General features: G+C 40.2%; 1 protein-coding gene across 1 annotated transcript; it reads left to right on the top strand.

Annotated features, from left to right (window-relative positions):
* Nucleotides 1–314: 314 nt before the first annotated feature.
* On the top strand, nucleotides 315–25051 carry xpo1a (exportin 1 (CRM1 homolog, yeast) a). The gene is made up of 25 exons (XM_042485449.2): nucleotides 315–953; nucleotides 3197–3329; nucleotides 5039–5140; nucleotides 6672–6744; nucleotides 6866–6927; nucleotides 7014–7058; nucleotides 7148–7329; nucleotides 8314–8362; nucleotides 8457–8576; nucleotides 10265–10393; nucleotides 12094–12252; nucleotides 13675–13857; nucleotides 14343–14481; nucleotides 15166–15347; nucleotides 16037–16193; nucleotides 17095–17258; nucleotides 17374–17508; nucleotides 17622–17805; nucleotides 18766–18872; nucleotides 19496–19690; nucleotides 19946–20114; nucleotides 21250–21384; nucleotides 21616–21775; nucleotides 22704–22800; nucleotides 24111–25051. Exons 2-25 carry the CDS (start codon nucleotides 3204–3206, stop codon nucleotides 24255–24257), a joined length of 3201 nt encoding a protein of 1066 aa, XP_042341383.1. The 5' UTR covers nucleotides 315–953; nucleotides 3197–3203; the 3' UTR covers nucleotides 24258–25051.
* The last annotated feature ends 72 nt before the right edge of the window (nucleotides 25052–25123 follow it).

Here is a 25123-nt window from a genome sequence, read left to right on the forward strand (position 1 = left end):
AAACATCAGAATAAGAAAAAGAAAAACATTTTTTTAATCATTTTATAATATTTTTATAGCATACGAGTTAATGTGATATTAAAGCGGGCACTCGTGGTTTCAAGTACTTGATCAAAAGTATTTATTTACATTTAATCAATGAATATAAGTTATGTATTATTGCTTTGGCCCTGTGTTGTTTTCAGAGGTCACTCAGGGGGAGGGACGCTGCGCTTGATTGACAGCTCCACTCTCCTATGACGCCGCGTGACGACTGCACCGTCACAGCCAATCAGATGCCGACTGGGCGGATACATAGTCCAAATTTTACGCGGCGCGCGACGGGCCGAAACACCGAGAATGAATATCCCGGTCTCAACCGGTTTCAACCGGTCCGTGGTTGGAAGCATGAGCTTAGAGGAAGAGCACACCAGCACGCAGTAAAACATCTCTGCTGTCCAACAGTGTGCGAACAGAGCCAGAAATAAAAATCAGACTGTTTTTACTTCGTGATTATGACCCGGAATATACCGCTCTAATCTGGGACTCCGTGAAGCCGTTAGCTTAGCTTAGCAGACTCGAATCAGCATTGACTTTTCCATTAGCACGCTAAGTTGCTATTAGCCTTGGTGGGAGTCGGCTGTGACCACTAGTAGCTAAAGGAAAGATATGTTTCAGGCTGGCTGGAGACGAAACAAAAGGCCGCGGTAAACTGTGGGAAGCTTTTAAAAACATCGCCAAGAGTCGATAAGTGTGTAAGGTAACGGCTAACGTTAGCTTTGAAATTAGCATTGTTGGTGTCATCCGGGGAAAGCTAACGTTAGCTTCCGGGGCTATCGAAGGTTAGCATTAGTGTAAACGCGTGCCATGAGATAACGTTACTTGGTTTCTTTTTGAGAGGATTCACATTCACGTCTTCAACTAACATCGGTCAAACAAGACCTGTTTTTCGAGGAGCGGACGGGACACACCAGGTAAGTTAAGCCCGATCGACAGTAACTTACCCAGCTTGTGCTAACGTTAGCATCCGTCAGTTTTTAAAAAAGTAGTGTGGTGTTTTTGTCTGGGGCTTAACCGGCGGTTACACGAGCCAAACGTGACACAACGCACCGTGCGCAGGTGGTTTGGTGTCTTCGCCGTCTGTTTGCACGCTTTTTAATTCGGTAGTTGTAAATCGGGTCTGTGAGTGGGGTTGTGGTGAATGCGGATCAGCACGTACAGTTAGCCAGGTGGGGGTGTTGTTTCGTCTTTATGGTTTGTGTCAGCGGGTGTCATCACTGGACCACGAGGAGGGCTGACTGCTCCTGACACATTTTGGCAGGACAAGAATAACTTGTTTCTCACTTTAACGTCACAAAGCGTGAAAGAAACACTTTACGACGAACACAATACGTATATTTGTTATGATATTTTAGGCACAAAACGTTACATCTTATTTTGAAACAGTTACATTGTACATATCTGGTATGATCTAATTTGTCTTTCTTTGTCTTGAGAGTTGAAGTAGTAATTTTATTGATATTTTTATGCACCAAAAATCCGAAGCAAATTCCTTGTGGCAATTAGTCCGTTTCTGACTGCTCCCTTTTGTTTAGGATCACATTTCCAAAATATTATTACGTTTTTAAAAAACGAGTGGTCAAAAAATTATTGAGATCTTTTACTCAGGTAAAAGTAGTAATATGACAGTATAAAAATACTCCATACAAGTTAAAGTCATGCTTTCAAGATCATACTCAAGTTTAAGTAAAGACGATTTATCATCAACATATGTTATTATTCATGCTTTTACGTAAGAAGCGTTTTTACGTTGTCAACTAAGGGCTAATTGTAACTTTTTAAAATTGAAGAGTTAAAGGAAATCAAAGTCAATTCCTTGTAAGTGAAAACCGTCTTGGTTATATATCCTTTTTCGGATTCTCTGTCCAAAATCACCTCTCTGTTTTGGCTCACCTCTCCTTAATATTAACACATCGATAAAAATGCAATGGTGGAAGAAGTATAGAGAGCTTTTGCTAGTAAAAATAGTGATATGATTGTATAGAAATACTCCAATAAAGTTAAAAGTCCTACATTCAGAATCATACTGAAGTAAAGAAGTAATATCAAATTGTATTTAAAGTATCAAAAGTACTCCCTGTGCAAAATGCCAGTACAACAGAATACAATTACACATAAAAGTCCTGAAAACAAATGTTACTAAAGTAAAGGTAAAGGAGTATTATCATCAGCATGCATTTTTAGTATCAAAAGTAAAATTACTAATTGTTCAAAATTACCCAACTTAGTGTTTTATAATGTAAATATTATTATTGATGCATTAATCCAAGAAACTTTCTTATGTTGTCAGTGTAGGACCGATTGTACCTACTTAGTATACCGATTTGTAGTTTAATTTATAAGAATGCGAAATATTTATTTTAACTGCTCATATATTGCAATTTGAATTGAAAAGTAATGAAAGTTGTCAGGTGAATGTACTGGAGTAAAAAGTGAAACATTTCCCTCTGAGATGTTGTTGTGTGAAGTACAAAGTAGCAGAAAATAGAAATACTCAAGTGAAGAACAAATACCTCAATACCTTAATCTGTAGTTAAGTATAGTACTTGACTAAATGTACCATAAAAATAGAAAGGGATCTACTTTGTTACATTCCAGTGTCCCTATTTTGTAATACAGTATTTCAGATATCAATAAGATCTGTAGTTTTTAGTTATTTCTTGTCACATGCACAAAAATTACAGAGAATGAGTCAATTGGCAAGAAATCTTGGACCTCAGGCTCCTTCCAACAGTGCATTAAATATGTGTAAAAACACAAATACACACATGAAAACATGTAAGACATAAACAAGTGCTGAGGTTAAAATATAGTGATAACATTTAAGAAATAAAATGCAGTAATATGTATTTGTATTATACAGGTGTGCAGTGACTGCAAAATAAATGAACTGTAAAATAAACAGGAATATATGAGAAGTAATACGGTTGTAAACAATAAGTGAAAGAGTGTGAGGGTGAAAAGTGAAGTGACGATATACAGTATATATAAAGGTAAAAGTAATGTACGTAATACTCAGGAGTTCTAGATTTTAACACACTTGCTGTAATCTCTACCTGTAGATGTGTGTATTACTTGTGATTTTAGTTATACTTTTGTTATTTTCACTAGTTGCTGCTGCGGTGATTGAAGCGTAAATTATTTGTCCTCTCCTCAGAAGCTCTATGCCAGCAGAAATGACGATGTTGGCGGATCACCCAGCCAGACAGCTGCTGGACTTCAGTCAGAAACTGGACATCAACCTGTTGGACAATGTTGTCAACTCCATGTACCACGACATCGGATCCCAGGTGAGGACCATTTTCTCTGTTAGCTTCCCCTTCACCACTGTGACATTTGATTATCAACAAGCCCCTCGTGGGTTAATGTATATTCATGGACCATGTACTCTTCAGTAGTACGTAGTAGCTGCAAACTATTTCTGGTGAAACATTACAGTATGTAACGTCCCCCAAGAGATTAGCACGTGCAACCTCAGATACAATACAGGTTTAAAAGCTAACTTAGGTTATGGAGGCACTTCGGCTATAAGGTTGAAGGGAAAAGTGGCCTGTACGTGAGCCAGCAGGTTATTGTTAACCCATTGATACCTGGATTGACATCCGTTTTGTTGTGCGTTTTGAAGGGAGCATTGATGAGTCTGGGGAGCACTGAGCATGAGTTGTGTGACAGTTTGTAATGTTTTGATGTTTTTTTTTATGTTAAAAAAAAGTTGTCAGGGACTTCGATTCATCAAGACTTAACTCTGGATTGGGATGCTGCATTCACTGTGGATGCATGTGAGAATAAATACCTTTTGTAAATGATCATTTTGCGGGTGAAGTATTCCTGTAACTATACAGCTATTAGGGTGAGATAAAATACTCAGATTCTCAAAGCTTTATTTATCCCAAGTATGCCATTGAGTTTGACAGCCTTCCAGGTTTGCATAAGAGATTTGTTGCATGAAGCGTTAAACTTTTGTTACACTTTGGCCTGTCATTTCATTCATGTGACAGCAGCATTTTGGGGGCCTGAAAATGCCAACTTTTGAAACCGGGTTCCAGAGTGTAATCTTTTAAAAAAACGGCTCCTCTTCTAAGGCTGTGCACTGCCAGTGCACGGATCCTTTGAGAACGGCGACATCACGGCTGTATGTCGAGCGTGCACATTATGTTTCAGACGAAAAGCCATGCACGAGTAGGAGGACACCAATACAACAGCAGCGGACTGCTGAGCTGTGTTTGTGCTGCTGACTGTAGTGAGGTTTTTATCGCTCCTCCAGCAAAGTGCAGATTTGTGGCATCACTACTGTGATCAGCATGTGTTTGTTTCTACTCACCGCTCTGCAGAAGAATGCTTTTATCTGCAGGCGTGTGGTGTTCCTCTGTAATGGGTCATTACAAAGTTACACCACTAACTACCAGGCTGGCATCCATACCAGCACGTTTTTGGTTGATTTTGGGGCTCTGTGTATACAAGGATCATTTTCACAATATTATCATATGAATACAGTTTTTTTTAACACAAAGGAAAGACTTTTCTGTTTGTAGTTTGGCAATTCTCCTTTAAACATGGCCTAAGTGAACATATTTAAATAAGCAAAAAAAAAACATACTCAGAGCAGCACTTGAATGTCAACATGTCAGTGGCAGCAGATCAGTATGTGGGTCTCAGGACAATAGTAGTGAGCACACTCTCATCCACAGTCGCCACATAGAGGTTTTAACAAGGAGCCTGGTGATAAACAACAACAACAACAAAATGAAAGGGACAAACCTAATCAGTGCCTTCAGTGTTTAGCAGGCTGATAGCAGAAGGAATTTAACATCATGAGTAGCAGTTTATTTTCCTCAGAGGTGAATGATAGCACCGGTTTAAGGGCATTAAGACACATTCATTGGACAGAATATGGTTATGGTATGGTTGCCTAAATATGATGTGTAAACCTAAATGAAATATACCTTCAATGGATCAATAAAACCTTAAGGTTCATGCTTTCTGTGTCGCTCTTTTGTAGCAACGAGTGGCCCAGGAGGTTCTCACCAACCTGAAGGACCACCCAGACGCCTGGACGAGGGTCGACACCATCCTGGAGTTCTCTCAGAACATGAAAACTAAAGTAGGTACCTGACGCCTGCTGAGTGTACAGCAGAGAAAAGCTGTGAGCTCACAGCGGCTGCTGGCTGACGGTCTGTCAGAGAGAGGCCGGTGTAATAATGTGAGCAGATGTTAATCAGTTTATCCACATCAGGCCGCGGCTTTCAGGGCAGTGCGGGTTGAGCATTAACTCTGATTCAGCTCCACTGTACTTATTGGATTTTCTCCAGCAAACGGAAGCTTACTGTGATAAAATCTGTGGTTATCTGTGATATTATTTCTATTTTTGCTGCATGTGTTCAGTGTGAGATGTGTTGTTTTAAAGATATTATCATCGGGGGTCAGTACGGTCAAGTTATTAATTTTCAGCTGAAGTTTTTCAGTTTCTTTTGGTGTCGCTGTTGCCTTTATTTGCTAATGGGTTTTTCAACCAGCTTTGTTTAAAAAAAATGTGGGTAGCATAGCATGTGTAAACAAACCGTGGTAGACTTCCCTCCATCTAACCAGTGTCTAGATATCCCTCCTCTCCTCCTCCTACCTCTCCTCTCAGCAAAACTCTGCTGGGTGACGCAAATTGATGCAAAACACGTCATCCAGCATAGTATCACTGGCTCTTGCGTTATTGCTTTTGGTTTTGCCTGCCTCCCGTGCTGCCGTCGTGGACATAGAGAGTATAGAAGAGATCAAGAGACAGACCTGCCTTTCTGCGAATCAAACTTGGAACAAAACCTCATCAAACTGGAAAACAAGGCAGTGATGATAAATTAAGATCATGTTACTGTACTGCCTATTTCTCTCCTAAAATGTTTTTAGAAACACATTTTTGTGTTTTCAGTGCTGTGTTTAGATGTAATAGTTTGTGAACAAGAATTGTGAGGCCATACCGTTTCCTGCAGAGTGAAAACAAACTCAGAAAAAAGTGAAATCAAACAGTAAAACTAAGCAGCTCTGATCATGTATAATCTAGGGATGTACGAGTGTGGGGGCGTTGTGGTTGTTGCAGGGTTTCTACCTCTTGAGCAAAAGCGTCCTTTTTCTTTGTTTTCTCTTTTTTTGGTGCTACTTTCAACTACACAGACAGCCCAGTTTAATTGAAGTGAAATACTTCTTTCAGTTATGGTGGCTGTCAGTGCTTGTGCTGAGTATCCCTTTTAGTACCACAGTTACTGCTGCCATTTGTGTTAAATACTCAAAATAGGACAGCGTACAGATTCAGCAGCTTGATAGAGGGTTGATACGCATTGTGTTGTAACAGGAGATGTTACATCTGTTTTCAAACAGAGCTTTCGTTTCTAGTAATCTTATTTTACATTTTTGTGTGACAATGGCTTAGGGGGCAGAAATAAGACCAATAATGTGTTTGTTATACATGCCTAACCATGCTCACACATGCTCTACAGTGGTCCATGCCTACAGTCTGTAGGTCAAATGTTCATACACAACATCATCAAGATGACACTCCAAATACTACACATTTCTTAGCCCTAGTTTGTTGTTGATTAGATGCAGTTGTAAAGAATAAGTCTCTAATTCGTCTCACTTTTTCCTCTCAGTATTATGCCCTGCAGATTCTGGAGACAGTCATCAAAACACGCTGGAAGATTCTCCCCAGAAATCAGTGTGAAGGTCAGTTTAATGACATTAAATACACAGAATATGAAGATTTTTTTCCGTTTCTGAGACGTTTTGCTTGTCAGGTAAATGCTATTTTAAATTTCCATTAAAAGTCTCTTGAATATTTTTTTAGGCATCAAGAAGTATGTTGTTGGGTTGATCATCAAGACTTCTTCTGATCCTACAAATATGGAGGTGAAGTTTCATTAATGTACGATGCAGTTGTGTGATTTAAATGTTCTGCTCAGTACTGATGTCACTGTTTTGGTGTTCCTTTGCAGAAAGAGGGAGTGTACATTTCAAAACTCAACATGATCCTCGTACAGGTAAACAAGCGTTACATTTTTTGACACAGTGACTGACGTGATGTGATGAGGCTGGCGACACAGAGCTCTTCTTGTCTGCACCGGTTTAGATCCTGAAGCAGGAATGGCCCAAACACTGGCCCACCTTCATCAGCGACATCGTGGGCGCCAGTCGGACCAGCGAGAGCCTCTGTCAGAACAACATGATCATCCTCAAACTGCTCAGCGAGGAGGTCTTTGACTTCTCCAGCGGCCAGATGACCCAAGTGAAGGCTAAGCACCTCAAAGACAGGTAACTGTGATAACATATAATGTACTGGGACTCATGTGAAGTGAAGAGCTGTTAGTGCTGTTTAGTAAAGGTTGTTTGTTTGTCTTGTTTCATGATGTGAATGTAAGAACTCGAATACTGAAAAGGGGCTGGGTGATATGGCTTTTAAATAATAATGTAGTACTTTAGGGCTATATCACGATACACGGTATATTTCTCCATATTTTTAGATGTCCTTTAAACTTATGTTAACTACTAAAATACAAAAAAATATTGGATGAATGCAGTTACAATGTAGTTAAATAAAGTAGCTACTGTCGTATAATTAAGCTGAATACACTACCGTTATAATAACACTTAAAAAGGAAGTTAAATAAAATACTTTTAGAATTACATTTTTAAAGTATTGTTATAATTAAATAAATCAAAGTGGGACCCATGGTGCTTTTATTTTGAAGGACCTTGCTCTTGTAGTTGAAATAGCTTACTATACAGTAAATGTGTTCATGCATTGTAAACCTGATTAGACAGAGCTTGTTTTGCAGATTACGAAATGGGACGTGCACCACACTGCCAAACTGTTTGTGTGTTTGTATGTTGAAGCCTGCTGTGATAAGACGAAATGCTTTTCGCAGCAAATCACCTGTCTTTTGGATATGGCTATTAAATATGGCTATTAAAGGCTGGTCCAAGAGCCTGTCCTGGATGATGGTCTGTTCAAGGGTTATTTTAGGATGATTTAGGGACAGTTTGACACTCTGCTGTCAGTCTTTTGGCCCTATTATGGCTGAAAACCCCATTAAAAGTAGTTGTGGTTACATTTTGTTCAGATTTGTCTTGCAAGGTTAAAATTGACTATAGCAATAGCAAAAAATTATGTACACTACCACATGTTGTCTGTTTAAGGCAGCAAATTCAGGGTTAAAATCTGTCGTGATCCACAGTGTCAGCCCGGTTTCAGACGTGACCCTCCTGTCACTGATGATCCTCCTCTTTGTCTTTCAGCATGTGCAATGAGTTCTCCCAAATTTTCCAGCTGTGCCAGTTTGTGATGGTAAGACGAGTTCGACTCCAGACCAGTTTTCAGCCTCTGATGTTTTGCCTAAATATCACAACATATTCTCATGTGCTTTTCTTTTTCTGTGTAGGAAAACTCCCAGAATGCTCCGCTGGTCCACGCCACGCTGGAGACTCTCCTGCGCTTCCTGAACTGGATTCCTTTAGGTTACATCTTCGAGACCAAGCTCATCAGCACTCTGGTGTACAAGGTAAACCAGCTCATATTCAGCCTGTAACTGTAAACTTTCAGAGATGCATGTGAGTAGTTGGCTGAATCAGACCGAGTGAGTGTTTGTGTCAGTTGCTGCTCTGCTGCTCTGACAGATGAGTGACACACTGTTCAAACATGAAATGATAAAACTCATTTTTATGATTTGTAAGATTTTTTTTTCTTGGAAATGCACCAAATATTTAAAAGTAGAGATCTAAACTCTTTAGATTAAGGGTAATTAGTTCTAAGTGACACTAAAATTCTGCTTTGGTGGTTAACGAAACAAACTGTTGCTTTATGGCGTGATTGTTTCAGAGAAAGTGTTTTCTTTATGTGTTTTGTTTGTGTGAGAATGTCCTCTGACAAAGGCGCTCCTGCAGCACTTCATCCTGCAGGAGCGTAAGAAAGAGAGGAACAGTGCTGTTGAATGTTCGCCTTTTGTTAACATCAGGTTGCCTCGGCAACTTGGCCAGGGAGCATTCACACAAACACACACACACACACACACACACACATATATATATTACTGTGCATGTCTGTAAACACTGGAGGAGTGTTTTTAAGAACACTGATGTACTTAAAGTACAGCATAAATTTAGTTTATAGCTGAAACAATTAGTCTCTTATTATTTATAGATTCTCTTTGTTGATTTTTTTTGCCAAAAGTTTGGTTATTCATTAAATATTTAAGTCATTTATTAAGCTTTGAACATTCTTATTTTTTTCCAAAATTAATTGAAAATTAATATTCATCACAATCTGGCTCTCCACAATTAAACAAATGTGATCGACTGCGACGTTGATTTTCTAAAAATGTGTGCTTCGCTCATAGAAAACTCGTTATATAGAAAACTTTTTAATTCTTTATTTTTCTGGACATCATTTTATGGTACAGAACTTTAATTAAGACAGACAATTCAATTTCCCCAGGTGGTCAGATTTTCTTTTGTTTTTCTATTAACTTTGGAAGAGATGATGTGTACATATAAAAGCTCTGTAAGATATTTCAGGTCATTTATCCAATACCGCCACAAAATCTGAAATCCAGCGCCTTTTAAGCTAACAGCCAGCCAGCAGGGGGCGATCGAGCTGTTTAGCTTCACTTTTGGGGCGCCGTCATGCAGCTGCATGTGCACCCTGCAGGGGCAGCCTGGGAGAACTTTTCGTGAATGTAGCGTCTACAGTCTGGAGTAGAAGAGTAATAACACAACAGACGTGCAAAACGAAAATCAGATGTTTGGACCGAAGAGGTAGTCCTCAATTTGCATCATCGTCTGTGTTCGTAAGTGTTTCGGATTTAGTACAAGTGATGTTTCAGAAGATGAAATCAGCAAAAAGTGCAGGAGACTTGTGTCTGTGCTGCAAAGCAACACGAAAACTAGCTAATAAAACACCAAACTCTGCATTACGATGAATGCTCGAGGGCGGATAAAAAAATGAAACTTATCTTTATTTACTTCCCTAGTTTTGTCTGCTGTTGTTTTCACATGATGTGCCTGTTAACGAATTAATCCTGACCCACTGTGAGCCGCTGTCAGTTCTGTTATCAGCCTAGAGTCAGGGGCTGAAAGTGAATCCTAAAACTCCTGTTTTTCATGAGAAAATGAGCACTGACTGACGGCACCGACGGGACAGTGAATCCTGCACTTCAACACTGACCCGACTTGTTTTAATCGTGTTTTTCAGTTCTTGAACGTGCCCATGTTCCGCAACGTGACGCTGAAATGTTTGACGGAGATCGCCGGAGTGAGCGTCAACCAGTATGAGGAGCAGTTTGTCAACTTGTTTACCCTCACCATGTGCCAGCTCAAACAGGTACACACACACACACACACACACACACAATCATTATGAGTGGTGCTTAAGTTAATTGCACTCAGTCTGATCACACACAAGCACACTTAGATGTGCCCACTCTGTTATTAAACAGACAAAAACACACTTTGTACAGACCTCCTTCTCTTTCTCTTTCTCTCTTTCTCTCTCACACACACACACACACACACAGTACATAAAGTTTATAGGCAGCACAAACTCTCAGACTTGAGTTGGGCACACACACAAACACACACACACACTCTATTGTGAGGCAGGGTGAGCAGTTTTCCATTTGTTCACTGTAATTATTAACACAAATAACACATCTGTGGGCAGAGTGAATGTGTTATATCAGGGAGAGCTGCACGGAGAAATTCCCAAACTAAAAAGCATTTAGTGGAACTCGGAGTATAGCTCGTTAGTATTTTGTCTGTTTGTCTGTGTTTGGTCAGAGAATCATATATTCACGGAGGAGTTTTGGTCCCATCGACCTTCATCAGGCAGCAGAGCGAAAGTTACACACTTGAGCTCACCTTATATATATATATGTATATATATATATATATATATATATATATATATATATAAACATAATAACAATAAACTCTATTATAATAATATTATTATTATTATTCAGGTGACACACACACACACACACACACACACACAGGTGTGGTTGCTCACACACACCTTCAGGGAATATGCTTTTACAGATTGCCGGAGGCTAAAAGATTACAAGAATAACAAAGAAATACTTTCTGAGAGTCTTATATATTAACTAATGGTTTTCCAAATATAACAAAGTACTTTTTACAAGACTGCACACAGATATCATTTAATACCCATGTTAGTTTGATCAGGCTGACAAATTCATGCTTGAGCAAGTAAACAAACATAATTATCACTTTTTAATACAGGAGTGTCCTTCAGGAGGAAGTGAGAAAGAAAGAGGAGGTACAAGAGAAGATGAAACAAAAGAGACAATGTGCATAAATAAAAAATATAAGTGAAATATTCACAAAAAGACAAAGAAAACAAGAGAAAAAAAGAAAACTATCTAGTATTTTTTAAAAAATTTTTAGTAACTCGGCAGGATTATCTTGGTTTTCATCCCATTAATCTGATCTGAAACCTCTCCATTTTATGTGTTACAAGGTAGATTTATTAGTCATTTCTTTCTAAACTATGTTTAGAAAAAAATAAAAAATGAGTCCCCAAATCCTGCTACATCTTTTGGTGTTGAAAGAGGGTTCAGGAGTCTCACAGCCTGGGCAAAGAAGCTGTTTCGTAGTCTGGTGGTACGGCAGCGGATACTTCTGTATCTTTTATCAGTTATTTGAATTTCTTAGTTAAAATGGTTGATATCTTGAGTGAGAAAGCTCATGCATGACTTTGCAAACTTTGACATAAAAAATCACAATCTTGGGTTCACTTTTAAGCCTTTTCCAAAGCCCTTAACACCATCTAATGGTTTCCCTCATCAGATGTTTGTGTGGTTGCTTTGTAAGTTTTCGATCTAGTCTGAGATGAGATGGTTATCCTGGGTGGTCTCATGACTCAGTGCTTTAAGACTAAGCTTATTTACAGTAAACGTCCTCAAACAAAACACACTGCAGATGCAATTATGGTGTAAAAAATGAGATGAAATGAAGTCAGAATAAATAAAAGTGAGTTTTTGTAATGTTGTGTTTCTTCAGATGCTGCCTTTGAACACTAACATCAGAGTAGCCTACGCCAACGGGAAGGACGACGAGCAGAACTTCATCCAGAACCTCAGTCTGTTCCTCTGCACCTTCCTCAAAGAACACGGCCAACTCATCGAGAAGAGACCCAACCTGAGAGAGACGCTCATGGAGGTACGAGAACGAGACGTTACATACCTCATTACTGAAAGAACAGTTTTCACCGCTCAGTTTGGTGCGATCAAGTAAACAAACCTACAACTCTCAGCCGGTGGCTTTTAGTCATCTCCGCCTCTGCTTCAGTGCTGTTGGAAAAACACCTCCCCCGATTACTTGTCCTGTCTCTCTTCTGTCTTTCCATCCTGTTTTGTCCTGATTACAGCCCCATACATTTGGGAGCGATTACAGAGGGAAAGGCCTCTTTTCCTGTGGCTGTCCACTTGTATAAGTACTTACTCTGAGATAATTGTTTCAGTAGGAGACGTTGAGAGCAGAGAAGGAGAAGGCAGAAAGAAGCAAAACACAAAGCCCTTTTCCACTGCACAAACACCCTCTAAAACCCACCAGCACCTGGCTTTTTAATGCAAGGTTAAAATTGGTGTTCACACATATGAATCTGCAGTAGTGAACAGGTATTTATCAGCTCTGGCTCTGATCAGCATTGATGGAAACAGAGCACCCAGGAGAACATGCTCATTTTTAGCTTTTCACCTGCAAGATGCAACGATGCACTGACATAAAATACCGCCTGTGTCCGCCTAAGCAGCGCTTAAACATTGATCCAAATTAGTTTGCACTGAGTTTGAAAGGGAGACCGAAAAAGTAAGAGATCTGAAAAAAAATTAAACAAAGAAGATGTAACCACCGTAACATTTTCCCTTTCATCCATGCTGCTTTCTACTGTTTTGCAGCTAGTTGTGAAGTCAAATATGACACAAGAGTAAAAAAAAACTGCTGCAGAGCCGTGTACACTGGCAACGGGAAAGGAGTATATAGACTATTTTGGCGGGTTTTCCAGTGTTCAAAAAAACCTGCATACGGGTGGTACTTTTGGTGGAAAAGGGGTGCAAGTGATCTAATAATTTTAAATGTAGCTTCAAAGCAAAAATACATGCATAAAGACAATACAGATGTACACAGAGACTCACGTGTTCAGCGTTAAATAGAAGAGAGATTTTTGAGATCAGCTTTATTGGTCAAGTATGTGTTCAGTGAATGAATGCTGGGGGCTGGTTACCGAAGCTGCCATCATATACGTCACCTCCCAACAGATCAGCCAGTATAAAAACTCCATAGCAGTATTTTCATTGGTTTATTACTGAAAAAAGTGGTATGGGGGTTTGATTACTCCCCAAAAAACAAAGCCAAGCATCTCTCTGAGATAAAAGTAGTTCAGATTAACACAGAGTTCGTCATTTATATGTTTAACTCAGAAATTTAGCAATGTTTTGCATTAGTGTGAAAGTTCCTTCATCACATCAAACCAGGAAAAACAACAATCAAGTGATTTTAACTTTATTTTATTCCTCTTTGTAAGAAGAAATAAATCGCTTGTACTCTCAGAATATACCTCACCTCTTTTTGTCCCCCCCTCAGGCTCTGCACTACATGCTGCTGGTGTCGGAGGTGGAGGAGACGGAGATCTTTAAGATTTGTCTGGAGTACTGGAACCATCTGGCAGCAGAGCTCTACAGGGAGAGTCCTTTCTCCACCTCCAGCACGCCGCTGCTGTCCGACGTCCCGCCGCGCAGACACCTTTACCTGCCTGTGCTATCCCAGGTCGGTCCCTCGCCCAACACACACTCAGACGATTTTTTATAAAAATAATGTGATTGTGATTTCATTAAATTGCTTATTTTGTCAAAACACTATCACATAAGACAAAAAAACTATAAATACTTTAATTTTAGCAGTGGAAAGCAGAGAATATTCTGTCTAAATTAAACACTTATTGATTAATAATTTCAGTTTTAAATATAAACTTAGATTATAGGAGTTAGAATTTAACACACTTGTGACAAACTTTGTTCGCAAAATATGAAACTGAACATCAGATGATTTTTTAAAAATTATTATCAATCTATCTTTGTCAGCAAAATTCATTTAGTGCATGCAAACATTTAAAAATATTTGTGGAGGAAGAGCAGCTCAGTACCTACCTCCTCCTGTCCAGTAACACTGCACTTAAACACACTTTAAATAAGGAAACTGGGCTCGATTGCAGACTCTCACACCAAACCTAATTCCTCCTCGTCCTTTTGTAGGTGCGTCTGCTGATGGTGAGCCGCATGGCCAAACCCGAGGAGGTGCTGGTGGTGGAGAACGATCAGGGCGAGGTGGTCAGAGAGTTCATGAAGGACACAGACGCCATCAACCTTTACAAGAACATGAGGGAGACTCTCGGTAAGTTAACGCACCTCTGTGGTGACGAATAAGTGCTTCCATTTTAGACACACAAACGAAAAAATGCCAATTCTTTTTCTCAGTGTGAAGTTTTAAGATTGTGACTTTTACCCTCAGGTAGTGTAGATTTATTTTTTCGACAGCCTGCTCAGACAGTTAACCATTTTTCAACTCCTGGTGACAAGAAAAAACAAAGCTAAACGAGCAGCACTCAGCACAGAATAGACACGCAACACTTCATCAGGCTGCTGACATTTGCAGCATAGTGTAAATACTCTGCACTCCCACCGCAAAGAATTTACAAAATATACTAGCCTCGGGGGGAAAAACATTTTTCTTTTCAACAAGTCATGATGGAGATCTTGCTGCAGCCGCAGCCATTTTTAATGTGGTGGTGTTGTTCTTTTGTGCTTGTAGATGTTTTTCTTCCTTTGGCATTTAACAACAGACTAGAGCAGCAGTTGTATATACTGCCCTGTCAAGTCCAGAAGAATTGCATTAACGCTACCGATGTTCCTGGAGAAAAAAACGAGTACCGACACTTTATCAGAATTATGACATCAACTTGGTACCGAAGTGTTGGTTCTTTTGACACCATCACAGAAAAAGTAACCTGACATGAGCAGTCGCTGAGTTTTTGCATGTGAAAGTACACCCTATGTCTTTGTCTCTCTGTGTCTGCAGTGTATCTGACCCATCTGGACTACGCTGACACTGAACGCATCATGACAGAGAAGCTTCACAACCAGGTGAACGGCACCGAGTGGTCGTGGAGGAACCTGAACATGCTCTGCTGGGCCATCGGCTCCATCAGCGGAGCGATGCACGAGGAGGACGAGAAGAGGTTCCTGGTCACCGTCATTAAGGTAGGACACACACACAGTATACAGTATTGTATTATAACGGCATTAAGCAGCATCTCTCCACGAGGAGAAATTATTTACCCAAACATTACTCAGACTGTGTGATGGATTTATTTCCATCAGTTCTAATTACTTTGCCTATAGTCAGAGCTGGGCGATATGGAAAAAGGTCTTATCATATATTTATATTTTTTTCATATCAGTCGATATCGATATATATCACGATATACATCAAATCACAATTTCTGTCAAGTGTAATAAACAAATGATTTATTATTATTTATTAAACTTTCCAGCATTATATTTAAAATTAAAAGCTCCATCTTAAACAAACTGTCTGTCTCACTGCGCTGCTGTCGGACCATCAGCTGTTTGATCCGCGAAGATGAAATGCTGTGGCTGTCAAACACTCAGCTGTTCTACAGTCAAAGTCATTCACTTTTTTGCACGATTGTTCAACACTTCTGCCCTCACTGTGTTTTAGTGTGTGATTTATTTTTCGATTAACTGCCCAGTAGTTCTCCTTAAAAACATTGTTCTCATTATTATATTTTATTACAACTTTCCCACGGGTCCGGATAAGACGAAGTTTTGGTCTGGATCCGGACTAAATTACTTCGTTTAAACAGCAGCTCTGATGTGTGTGTTGAGCTGTGATCAACGTTAACAGGTTCTGTGTGTTTTGTACTCAGGACTTGCTCGGCCTGTGTGAGCAGAAAAGAGGGAAGGACAACAAGGCCATCATAGCGTCCAACATCATGTACATTGTGGGCCAGTATCCTCGCTTCCTCCGAGCCCACTGGAAGTTCCTCAAGACCGTCGTCAACAAGCTGTTTGAGTTCATGCACGGTGAGAAATCCTTCACACGGATCAGACACAATACATTTGCTTCAGTCTTTCTTTCTTTTCTGCTGAAAACGTTTATTTTGGAGGAAGGTGGGTCAGTGATTTTGTGACGGTGGGAACAATCGCATTTGTATTGGTTAAAGCTGACATTGTTAATTTCACGTGTCAGTAGAAAACAGCATGGAGGCCAATAAAAATGTTATGGCGGTTACTTTTATGTGGATATTTTACATTTATATTACATTTTATATTTCTCTTATTTATTCAGTTTCTCTTTCAAACTGATGCTGACTAAATTTCGGACGATGTGTGAGTGATGCTTGGATGGAGGGTGTTGTGGCAGTATTTCATTCCATCACGCTGTGCGATGGTGCGTTCACGCATGTCGTATTTTCACCACAATCAGAGCCGATTGGAGCTTGAGCCTGTGAATTCTGTGACTCCTGCGCAGTCATTTGTTCAGGAATGAATGCTGATAGTAACCTTTCCCACTAAAGACAAAAGCCAGATGTTAGTGGGTGTTGTGTTGGTTTTTCGTCCAATGGGAAAAGGACTTTAGGGACAGTTTTAATTAAGACTGTAAGTCTGACTGGAGTCTGAGATCTTTATAATGTCATAAAATCGTCATTAGAATGGAAAAAAATCTACAAAGGTTCGGCTTGCAAACACACCAATTTGCATTCCTGTTTTTTATTTTTATTTTGATGCAGCGTGATTTTCTCTAAACTGTTAAATACGTCCAAATGTTTTAATTCTCGGGCCTAAATCTGGTTACTCTCTGTGGTTTAGAAGAATCCCAACACAGACCTGGAGATTTAGAGTTGGTATAAGTGCGACTGTTACTTATATTGTGATTTACGCTTATCATGATTTTGTGTGTTTTACCTCCTCCGTTGTCTCACAGAGACCCACGACGGCGTGCAGGACATGGCGTGTGACACCTTCATCAAGATCGCCCAGAAGTGCCGGCGTCATTTTGTCCAGGTCCAGGTGGGCGAGGTGATGCCTTTCATCGACGAGATCCTCAACAACATCAACACCATCATCTGTGACCTGCAGCCGCAGCAGGTCAGTCCTGTGTCTTTTTGTGTGCCTTTTTTTTGTCTTCTATTACATTTTGCAATAAAATGTTACTTTGATATATGATTGATGGTCTGAGTCGGATAAACCCTGGTCTCTGCAGGTCCACACGTTTTACGAGGCCGTTGGCTACATGATCGGAGCTCAGACAGACCAGGCGGTTCAGGAGCTTCTCATAGAGAAGTACATGCTGCTGCCCAACCAGGTGTGGGACAGCATCATCCAGCAGGCCACCAAGGTGAGGACAGCAGGACGACTGACCGATAATAATCCACTCGTGTCTCCTGAATGCCCTCAGATGCTCTCATTCGATGTTTAAAATTGTGTTATATTGTGGACTCTCTGCTGCAGAACGTGGACATCCTGAAGGACGCGGAGACGGTGCGTCAGCTGGGCAGCATCCTAAAGACAAACGTCAGAGCCTGTAAAGCTGTCGGTCATCCCTTCGTTGTCCAGCTGGGACGAATTTACTTGGACATGCTCAACGTCTACAAGTGTTTGAGTGAAAACATCTCCTCAGCTGTCCAGACCAACGGTGAGTTCTTGTTTCCTCCCTCTTTTTGTGCGTGCGTGCGTGCGTGTGTGCGTGCACGCATGCGTTGAGATGACTGGTGGTAAATGCAAAATGTTGGTGATCTTTAATGAAAACATGATTTCTTCTTGTTGAGTTTGTTGGGCAGCAGCAGCAACGCGTCAGGCAGCAGACACATGAATTCAAGGACCAAAGATTTCTCAGTAGAATATCGCACTGTAACAACACGATCAATATTATTCACTTCACCCACCAGAGATTTTATTATTTCTGCTGATCGGTGGAGGTTTACGATGTTTTTCACCATTTAATGCATACATATAACTAAACACAAAGTCAACAAAGTGATGATAATAGATTGGATATTGGATAAAAGTAAGAAAGCAACAACAACAATAACGGAGATAAAGTTACTTAAAAAAAGAACACAAGAATGAGAAGAAAAACAAACAAATGACAAATAAAAAAACAAATAGAACACCGATTGCTTAAGTTTAGTTACTTTTTTAGTTTTGCAGGATGGGCTTTTTTTGTGTACATAAAACCAAATACAAAGTCAACAAAGTGATGATATTAGATCGGACATTGGATTAAAGTAAGAAAACAACGATAATAGACATAAAGATACTAAAAAAAACCCTTCAAAAGACAATGAAAGCAAACACAAATACAGCAATGATTGCCTGGGTTAAGTCACATTTTATGTAAGATTTTTGCAGGATGGGTTTGGTTTTGTTTTTCAGTGATATCTGTTGTGTTAGGAGATTTAACCAGAGTGAGACGCTGACCTTTTTCCTGTTTCAGTTTAGTTGTGTTGTTTTCTTGGCGACGGTTAGGGGCACATGTAGAGGTGTTGTGTCTTGATTTGAACACGTGTTGAGTGTCGACAACCTGTTTCTGCTGCCCCCAAGATGCCAAAAGATCAGTTATTGCAGGTTTAAATAACTGTTATCATTCCTACAGGTGAGATGGTGACCAAGCAGCCTCTGATCAGGAGTATGAGGACGGTAAAGCGAGAGACGCTGAAGCTGATCTCAGGCTGGGTCAGTCGCTCCAACGACCCCCAGATGGTGAGCCGGACTCTTTTTTTTTTTTTTTAATTTCCAATCTATTCTGTTTCTAAATGCGTTTTATTTAAATCTGTTCATAAAGACTGTCATTTTAGCAGTTGTGGAGGCTAAAGAGGAGACAACATTCAAATGTAGTCAAAACTTACACTCAGATTGATTTTTTTAGGTGCTTAAAGTATGTTTTTCTGCGTCCCCGTCCACAGCAGGACATCTCTTAGTGTCTTTGCCGTTGTTAAGGGACTGTTCTTTATTTATCAGGGGAGGAGAGTGGCACAACTCCCTCCTCAAAAAGAACGCCCCCTTCGATAAATAACAAACGGTCCTTATCTCTAACCACCGAGCGAGGCCAGGGTGGCGACTAGGAGCACGTACAGAAAACAGAGTCCAGTTAAAGTCAGTCCGAGGTGTTTGCATGACGGATTGGCTCCACTTCCAGTTGAATTATCTGGGTGCGTTAGTCCGACTTCGAGAAATTCGATTTAGTCCGATTTCAGTGGGACTAAAATGTCAACATGGATTTTAAAGTCCAGTTTTAGTCGGACTAATATAATAATTTGACATTTTCTAACATCATGTAAACGCACTGACTGTTGTCGGACCACGTGTGTTGTCTCGTGGTCCAGGTGGCAGAGAACTTCGTGCCCCCCCTGCTGGAGGCGGTGCTCATCGACTATCAGAGGAACGTCCCGGCTGCGCGGGAGCCCGAGGTCCTCAGCACCATGGCAACCATCGTCAACAAGCTCGGAGTCCACATCACGGGAGAAATCCCCAAAATCTTTGATGCAGTCTTCGAGTGCACTTTGAACATGATCAACAAGGTCTGTTTTTATTTTATTTTTTATAATACCGAACCTCATTCTTGACATATTTATGTTGTGTTTTTGCTTTTTTAATTTTTTAAATTTTTTTTATTTAGATTGTATGTGTTAAGCACTTAATACTTAAACACTTACTTAAACTTGTAATGTTCATTTTGATAAGTGCTATAAAAAATATTTATTATTATTATTATTATTATTATTATTATTATTATTATTATTAACTGCTTGCTGTTTTCTTGCCTTTGCCGTCAGGACTTTGAAGAATTCCCAGAACACAGAACCCATTTCTTCTACCTCCTTCAAGCCGCCACCTCCCAGTGCTTCCCGGCCTTCCTGTCGATCGCTCCGGCACAGTTCAAACTCATCCTCGACTCCATCATCTGGGCCTTCAAGCACACGATGAGGAATGTGGCCGACACAGGTATCAGCTCACCTTCACGCAAACATGAGAAAACCTAGAAAAGTCGTGAAGAAAGTTTACACGGACACGAAAAACCTGTTTACGATCAGTGTTTTGAGCATGTAATCACCATGTCTCATTAATGAGAAATCCAAATATAGTAACTGGAGTTCTCAGAGGAACCAGGATGTGTACGGGGAACATCGAGAACCTGATTTCTCTGCACTCATCTTAACACTCATGTTAATGCTTTTTTTTCCAGCCAATAACATTATTTCACAGTTTAGAGATCAAATTTGAGCCGCTGATGACTGAAAAATCAAGCGGAAAATGTCTTGATTAACTCATTTTAAACCCTTTGAAACCTGAGCAATCTGATCTAACTTGATTTCATTAAAAAAAAAACATGAAAAAAGGCAATGACCAAAGTTAACAAGAAATAACCCAAAAATGTGCAAGAAATTACTGCGTAGTCACAAGAAAATTACCTGAAAAAAAGAATCAAACAAACAAGGAAACTGCCATGGAAAAAGTGCAAAAAACTTAATTTTATGTGTAAATATTCATTAATACAATTTTAAATATAACAATGACACATAGAACTACAGGTTTCTGGACATTTTTTGATAATTTTCTCTCTTTTTTTTGGGCCTTTTTTATTTCAATTTCTTGCATTTTTCCAAACTGTTCATCACTGTTTGGCCCATGTTTTTAACCTAAGTCAAATCAGTGCATCCTGTTGTTAAAAGGATCCAGCTGATTCATTCAGTACCTGCTGATATATCTGATATGTTTCCAAACTCCGCTCGCGTACACGACGTGTCGCAGCTGTGCCCCACGTTTGTCGGCTTTTAGACAGGAGAGGTCACCTGATTATGATCAGCCATCACATCGTGAGACCTGATGTGAAAACAGCAGCACCTGATTTGTAAGAATCTGTCTCAGAGCTCTTTTTGTCTCTGACCTCTAAATCTTTGAAAAGTTTGTCTGGACAAGTCTATCACTCAGAGTTTAGTTGAAGCAAACACATAAAATCACGTCCGACTGAAGCGAGTTATCTTACACTGTCGGAGCAGATGTTGTCGGAGTTGCAGATGTTTGGAAGCCTGTTTTCACGTCTCTGTTGGTCTAACAAGCGTCTCGGTGTCTCCCGCAGGTCTGCAGATCCTGTACACTCTCCTGCAGAACGTGTCTGCAGAGGAGGCCGCAGCTCAGAGCTTCTACCAGACGTACTTCTGCGACATCCTGCAGCACATCTTCTCTGTGGTCACCGACACTTCTCACACCGCAGGTACGGAGACTCGCCTGGCGACCGCCGTCGCAGCGTTAACATTCATTCAAACTCAAAACAGACAATGTTTTGTTTTTTTTATGTAGTTTGCACACACGTGCTCTCAGATTGAAATTTAAGATCGTGCTACTTTTCTCCTCTTTTGCTTTATTAATATGTAAAACAAATGTTGTTTTCTGTAAGGTCAGAGGTCATTCTGTGGGGTTCTAACCGCTTGCTTCCTGTCCGCAGGGCTGACCATGCACGCCACCATCTTGGCCTACATGTTTAACCTGGTGGAGGAGGGGAAGGTCAGCGTGGCTCTGAGCGCAGCCAGTCCGGCCAACAACCAGGCGCACATCCAGGAGTACATCGCCAACCTGCTGAAGACGGCGTTCCCCCACCTGCAAGAGTAAGTAGACCTCGCCCTCGGCAGGTTAACCACGGCGGGATTATATGAGGCGTTAACGTTTGCCACAGATTTAGAGGGTGATTTTTTATTTATTTAATTAATTTTATTCATTCATTTATTTATTTATTATTATTATATATTTATATTAGATATTTATATTTATAATTTTTTATTTAATTTTTTTAATTTTATTTTATTTATTGATCTTTATTTTTTTTTAGGGGAAGGGATTTTACACATTAAAGGGAATATTAAATAATCAGCTACAGCAACATCAGCAGACCATAATGCACTTGAAACATATTTTGGATGGTGGCTGCAGCTGCGATCACAGACGTGACCAGATTGTGATGTTAAAGACCGACAAAAACCGGAGAATTTTCTTAAAGCACATTGAATTTAGCAGGAAAAAAAAAGATCTGAGGTTGACATAAGACCGAGAGAGTCTTTATGTTATGTCTACAAAATAAATGGCACCTGTTAATGTGGAACTCATAAGTTTTGAGGCAGTTTTCTGATAATTTAGTGGTTATTGTGTGTGGTTTCCATTATTTTTGAAAGAACTGCACTAAGTTTTCTCCTTTTATGGCCACAGATCATTTACATTGGTCAGTGTAACAACAAACTAATGACCCTAATGTTGTTAGATACTGTTATAGGGGTTATAAGACGTCCTCCTGCTCTCTCAGACATATTTTGATAGTTTAAATGCATTTTATGCGTTAAAGTGTAATATTCCCTCCAAAGAATAAAAACTAAATGAACTGCAGAAGCAGCTGGTTTAGAGTGAAAGCTGCAGCAGCAGAAGAGGACGTGCATCAGAGGAGAGTTAGTTAAGTTTAGAAAAAAGCTCATTTGTTGCAGGTTGGTACAGATTTTTCCTTTTTTGTCTGAGACTTGCGGCTGATTAAATTCGTGTCGTCCTCAGTGCTCAGGTGAAGGTGTTTGTCACGGGTCTGTTCAGCCTGAATCAGGACATCCCGGCCTTCAAGGAGCACCTGAGGGACTTCCTCGTGCAGATCAAGGTGAGTGTCCGCAGGAAACACTGAAAACAAACCGGGAAGGAAGTGATTAACCCCTCTGGGACTGTTTGGGGCAATTTTAGCACGATTGTGTATTTGAGTGTAATCAGTGAATTTCCAGCTCAGCTCCTACAATAATAATACGTTTTATTTATAGGCGCCTTTTCAAAGCGTCAAGGTCACCTTACAGGGCAAGATTAAATAATAAGTCTAAAATACGCTGTAGAAACTAATTGTTACATTTTTTCTTCATTCAGTTCAGTTATAAAATGAAATTGGTAAAAATTTGTGGGAACCACAGTCAAAGTTTGTACTTCAACAAAGACGTGAGATTTCTTTAAATCTGATTGGAAGCTACAAGCTGCATCAGATTTTTTCCACCCTTAAGGGCAACTTAAATATTACATTATTTTAGTTTTTATTTTGCTTCTTTTTTTTGGTAATCACAGCTTAAGATATGCCTGATGATCTGTAACATTGATTTTTAACGTTTTTTTGCAGTGTCAAATACTCACAATGATACTCTGCACACACAATGCACTTTCAGAGGCTATACAGATATTATACATGAATATTATATTCTACTTTCTTTGATTTTGTTTTTTAATCAACATCATTTCTTATCAAAATATTCATTAATTTTCAGAATTTGAACCATTATATGCCTTTTTTTGTCATGATGCCACTATGTTTTAGATGAAAAAAAAACACAAAAAATGAACTATTTTAATATACTGCATGCAACTACATTTTTTTGTAGCTGCTGACAGTCTGGGATATGTCAGTGTGTGAGTGTAGCTGCTGACAGTCTGGGATATGTCAGTGATCAGCAGCTACATTGACTGTGACAGGTCACCTAGTGGAAATAGCATGTATTTCCTCCATCTGCCAAATATGGTCAAAATGACCTCATCAGGTGGAAAATAGTCAAAATGACAAATTCAGAGTCAAAAGCCCAGAATGACACCCAGAAATAATACAAGTCCTGTTTTTCTGCTCTGATGGCTGTGGGATCAAAAATGTCAGTTTGAATGGGTTTCAATGGAGCATTTTTGGACCTGAACAGTCTGAATGTAACTATTTAGTTTCCACAGTGTATTTTAGACTTATTGTAGGAGCTGAGCTGCAAATTCACTGATTACACTCAAATACACAATCTGGACTACATTTAGGACACATGCATGAAGAATGAAAAGAGCGTTAAACACACCAAAAAACGTCAGAGTAGGGAGACTGTGGACAGTTGTGGCGGCAGCGGCGGGAAAATGGCAGCTTGACGGTAACGCCTGCTGTCTGTCTGTGTGGTCCTGCAGGAGTTTGCTGGCGAGGACACGACGGACCTGTTCCTGGAGGAGAGGGAGACGGCGCTGCGTCAGGCTCAGGAGGAGAAACACAAGCTCCAGATGTCGGTGCCCGGCATCCTCAACCCGCACGAGCTGCCGGAGGAGATGTGCGACTGAGATGACGGCGGCTGGCGGCGAAGAAGCGTGTACAAAAAACAGCTCTGAAGGGGGGAAAGGGGTCGAGAGAGAGAGAGAGCAAGGACGCTTCCTGTTGATAAATTGTTTTCTTTTCAAGTGTGTGTGTGTGTGTGCGAGTGTGTGTGTGTGTGTTTGAAAAGAGAATGAGGGGCCACTCGGAGGACCCCAGCACTCGGTTGTTCGTCGACCAAATCAATGTCAATATGTAAATGAGAATCGCCCCCAGACCCCCGTCAACCCCGGCGCCGAGTCTTTTTTTTTCCTACAAACTTATTTTATACAGTTTTTTGTGTGTAACATGCCATCTTTTGTTAATGTTTTTGCTAATTAAAGCTTTACGTTTGGCCATACGGTTCTTTTACACCTGCATGAAGTTGACAGAATGATTTTTAACCCTTCGTCACCCCCTCAGATCACCCCCTCCCCTCTTTGTTAATATGTAATATATATAATGTTGAAACCCTGGCGACGGTTAGTGGACGGCTGCTGGTCTCTGAGGTGCGGCGTGCACGCTGCAGGACGAATGTGATGCTCAAGGGGTAGACGTGTACTTCCTTGCTTCCTCTGTTGTCTTGTTTTGGTTTGTCAGTGTGTTTATTGTTTTTTTTTCTTAATCTGCGGCTCTCAGACGGGAGCCGGAGCTTCAGTTGGACCGCTCTGCGTTTGGATGAGAAGGAAAGCTGTGTGCATATCATCCTGTTTGTAAAGCTGTCTTAGTACTCTGAGAATATAAAGTTGGCTATTTTTACAAAAAAAAAAAAAAAAAGCGTGTGAATCTGATTCTTTCCAAAAAGCCCTGAAGGTTATGGAAAACCTGGAAAAAGACGAGGAATGTCAGCCTCTGC

Source organism: Plectropomus leopardus, chromosome 3 (assembly GCF_026936395.1).
Source record: "Plectropomus leopardus strain MGB_pleo_1.0 chromosome 3, ASM2693639v1, whole genome shotgun sequence".
Taxonomy (NCBI): domain Eukaryota; kingdom Metazoa; phylum Chordata; class Actinopteri; order Perciformes; family Serranidae; genus Plectropomus; species Plectropomus leopardus.

Bases quoted from the DNA above. Each gene is read 5' to 3' on its own strand.
- xpo1a (XM_042485449.2), top strand. From the start codon at position 3,204: ATGCCAGCAGAAATGACGATGTTGGCGGATCACCCAGCCAGACAGCTG. The intron at 6,928-7,013 runs GTGAAGTTTCAT...GTTCCTTTGCAG, and splicing joins CTGATCCTACAAATATGGAG to AAAGAGGGAGTGTACATTTC. The intron at 7,330-8,313 runs GTAACTGTGATA...TTTGTCTTTCAG, and splicing joins GCTAAGCACCTCAAAGACAG to CATGTGCAATGAGTTCTCCC.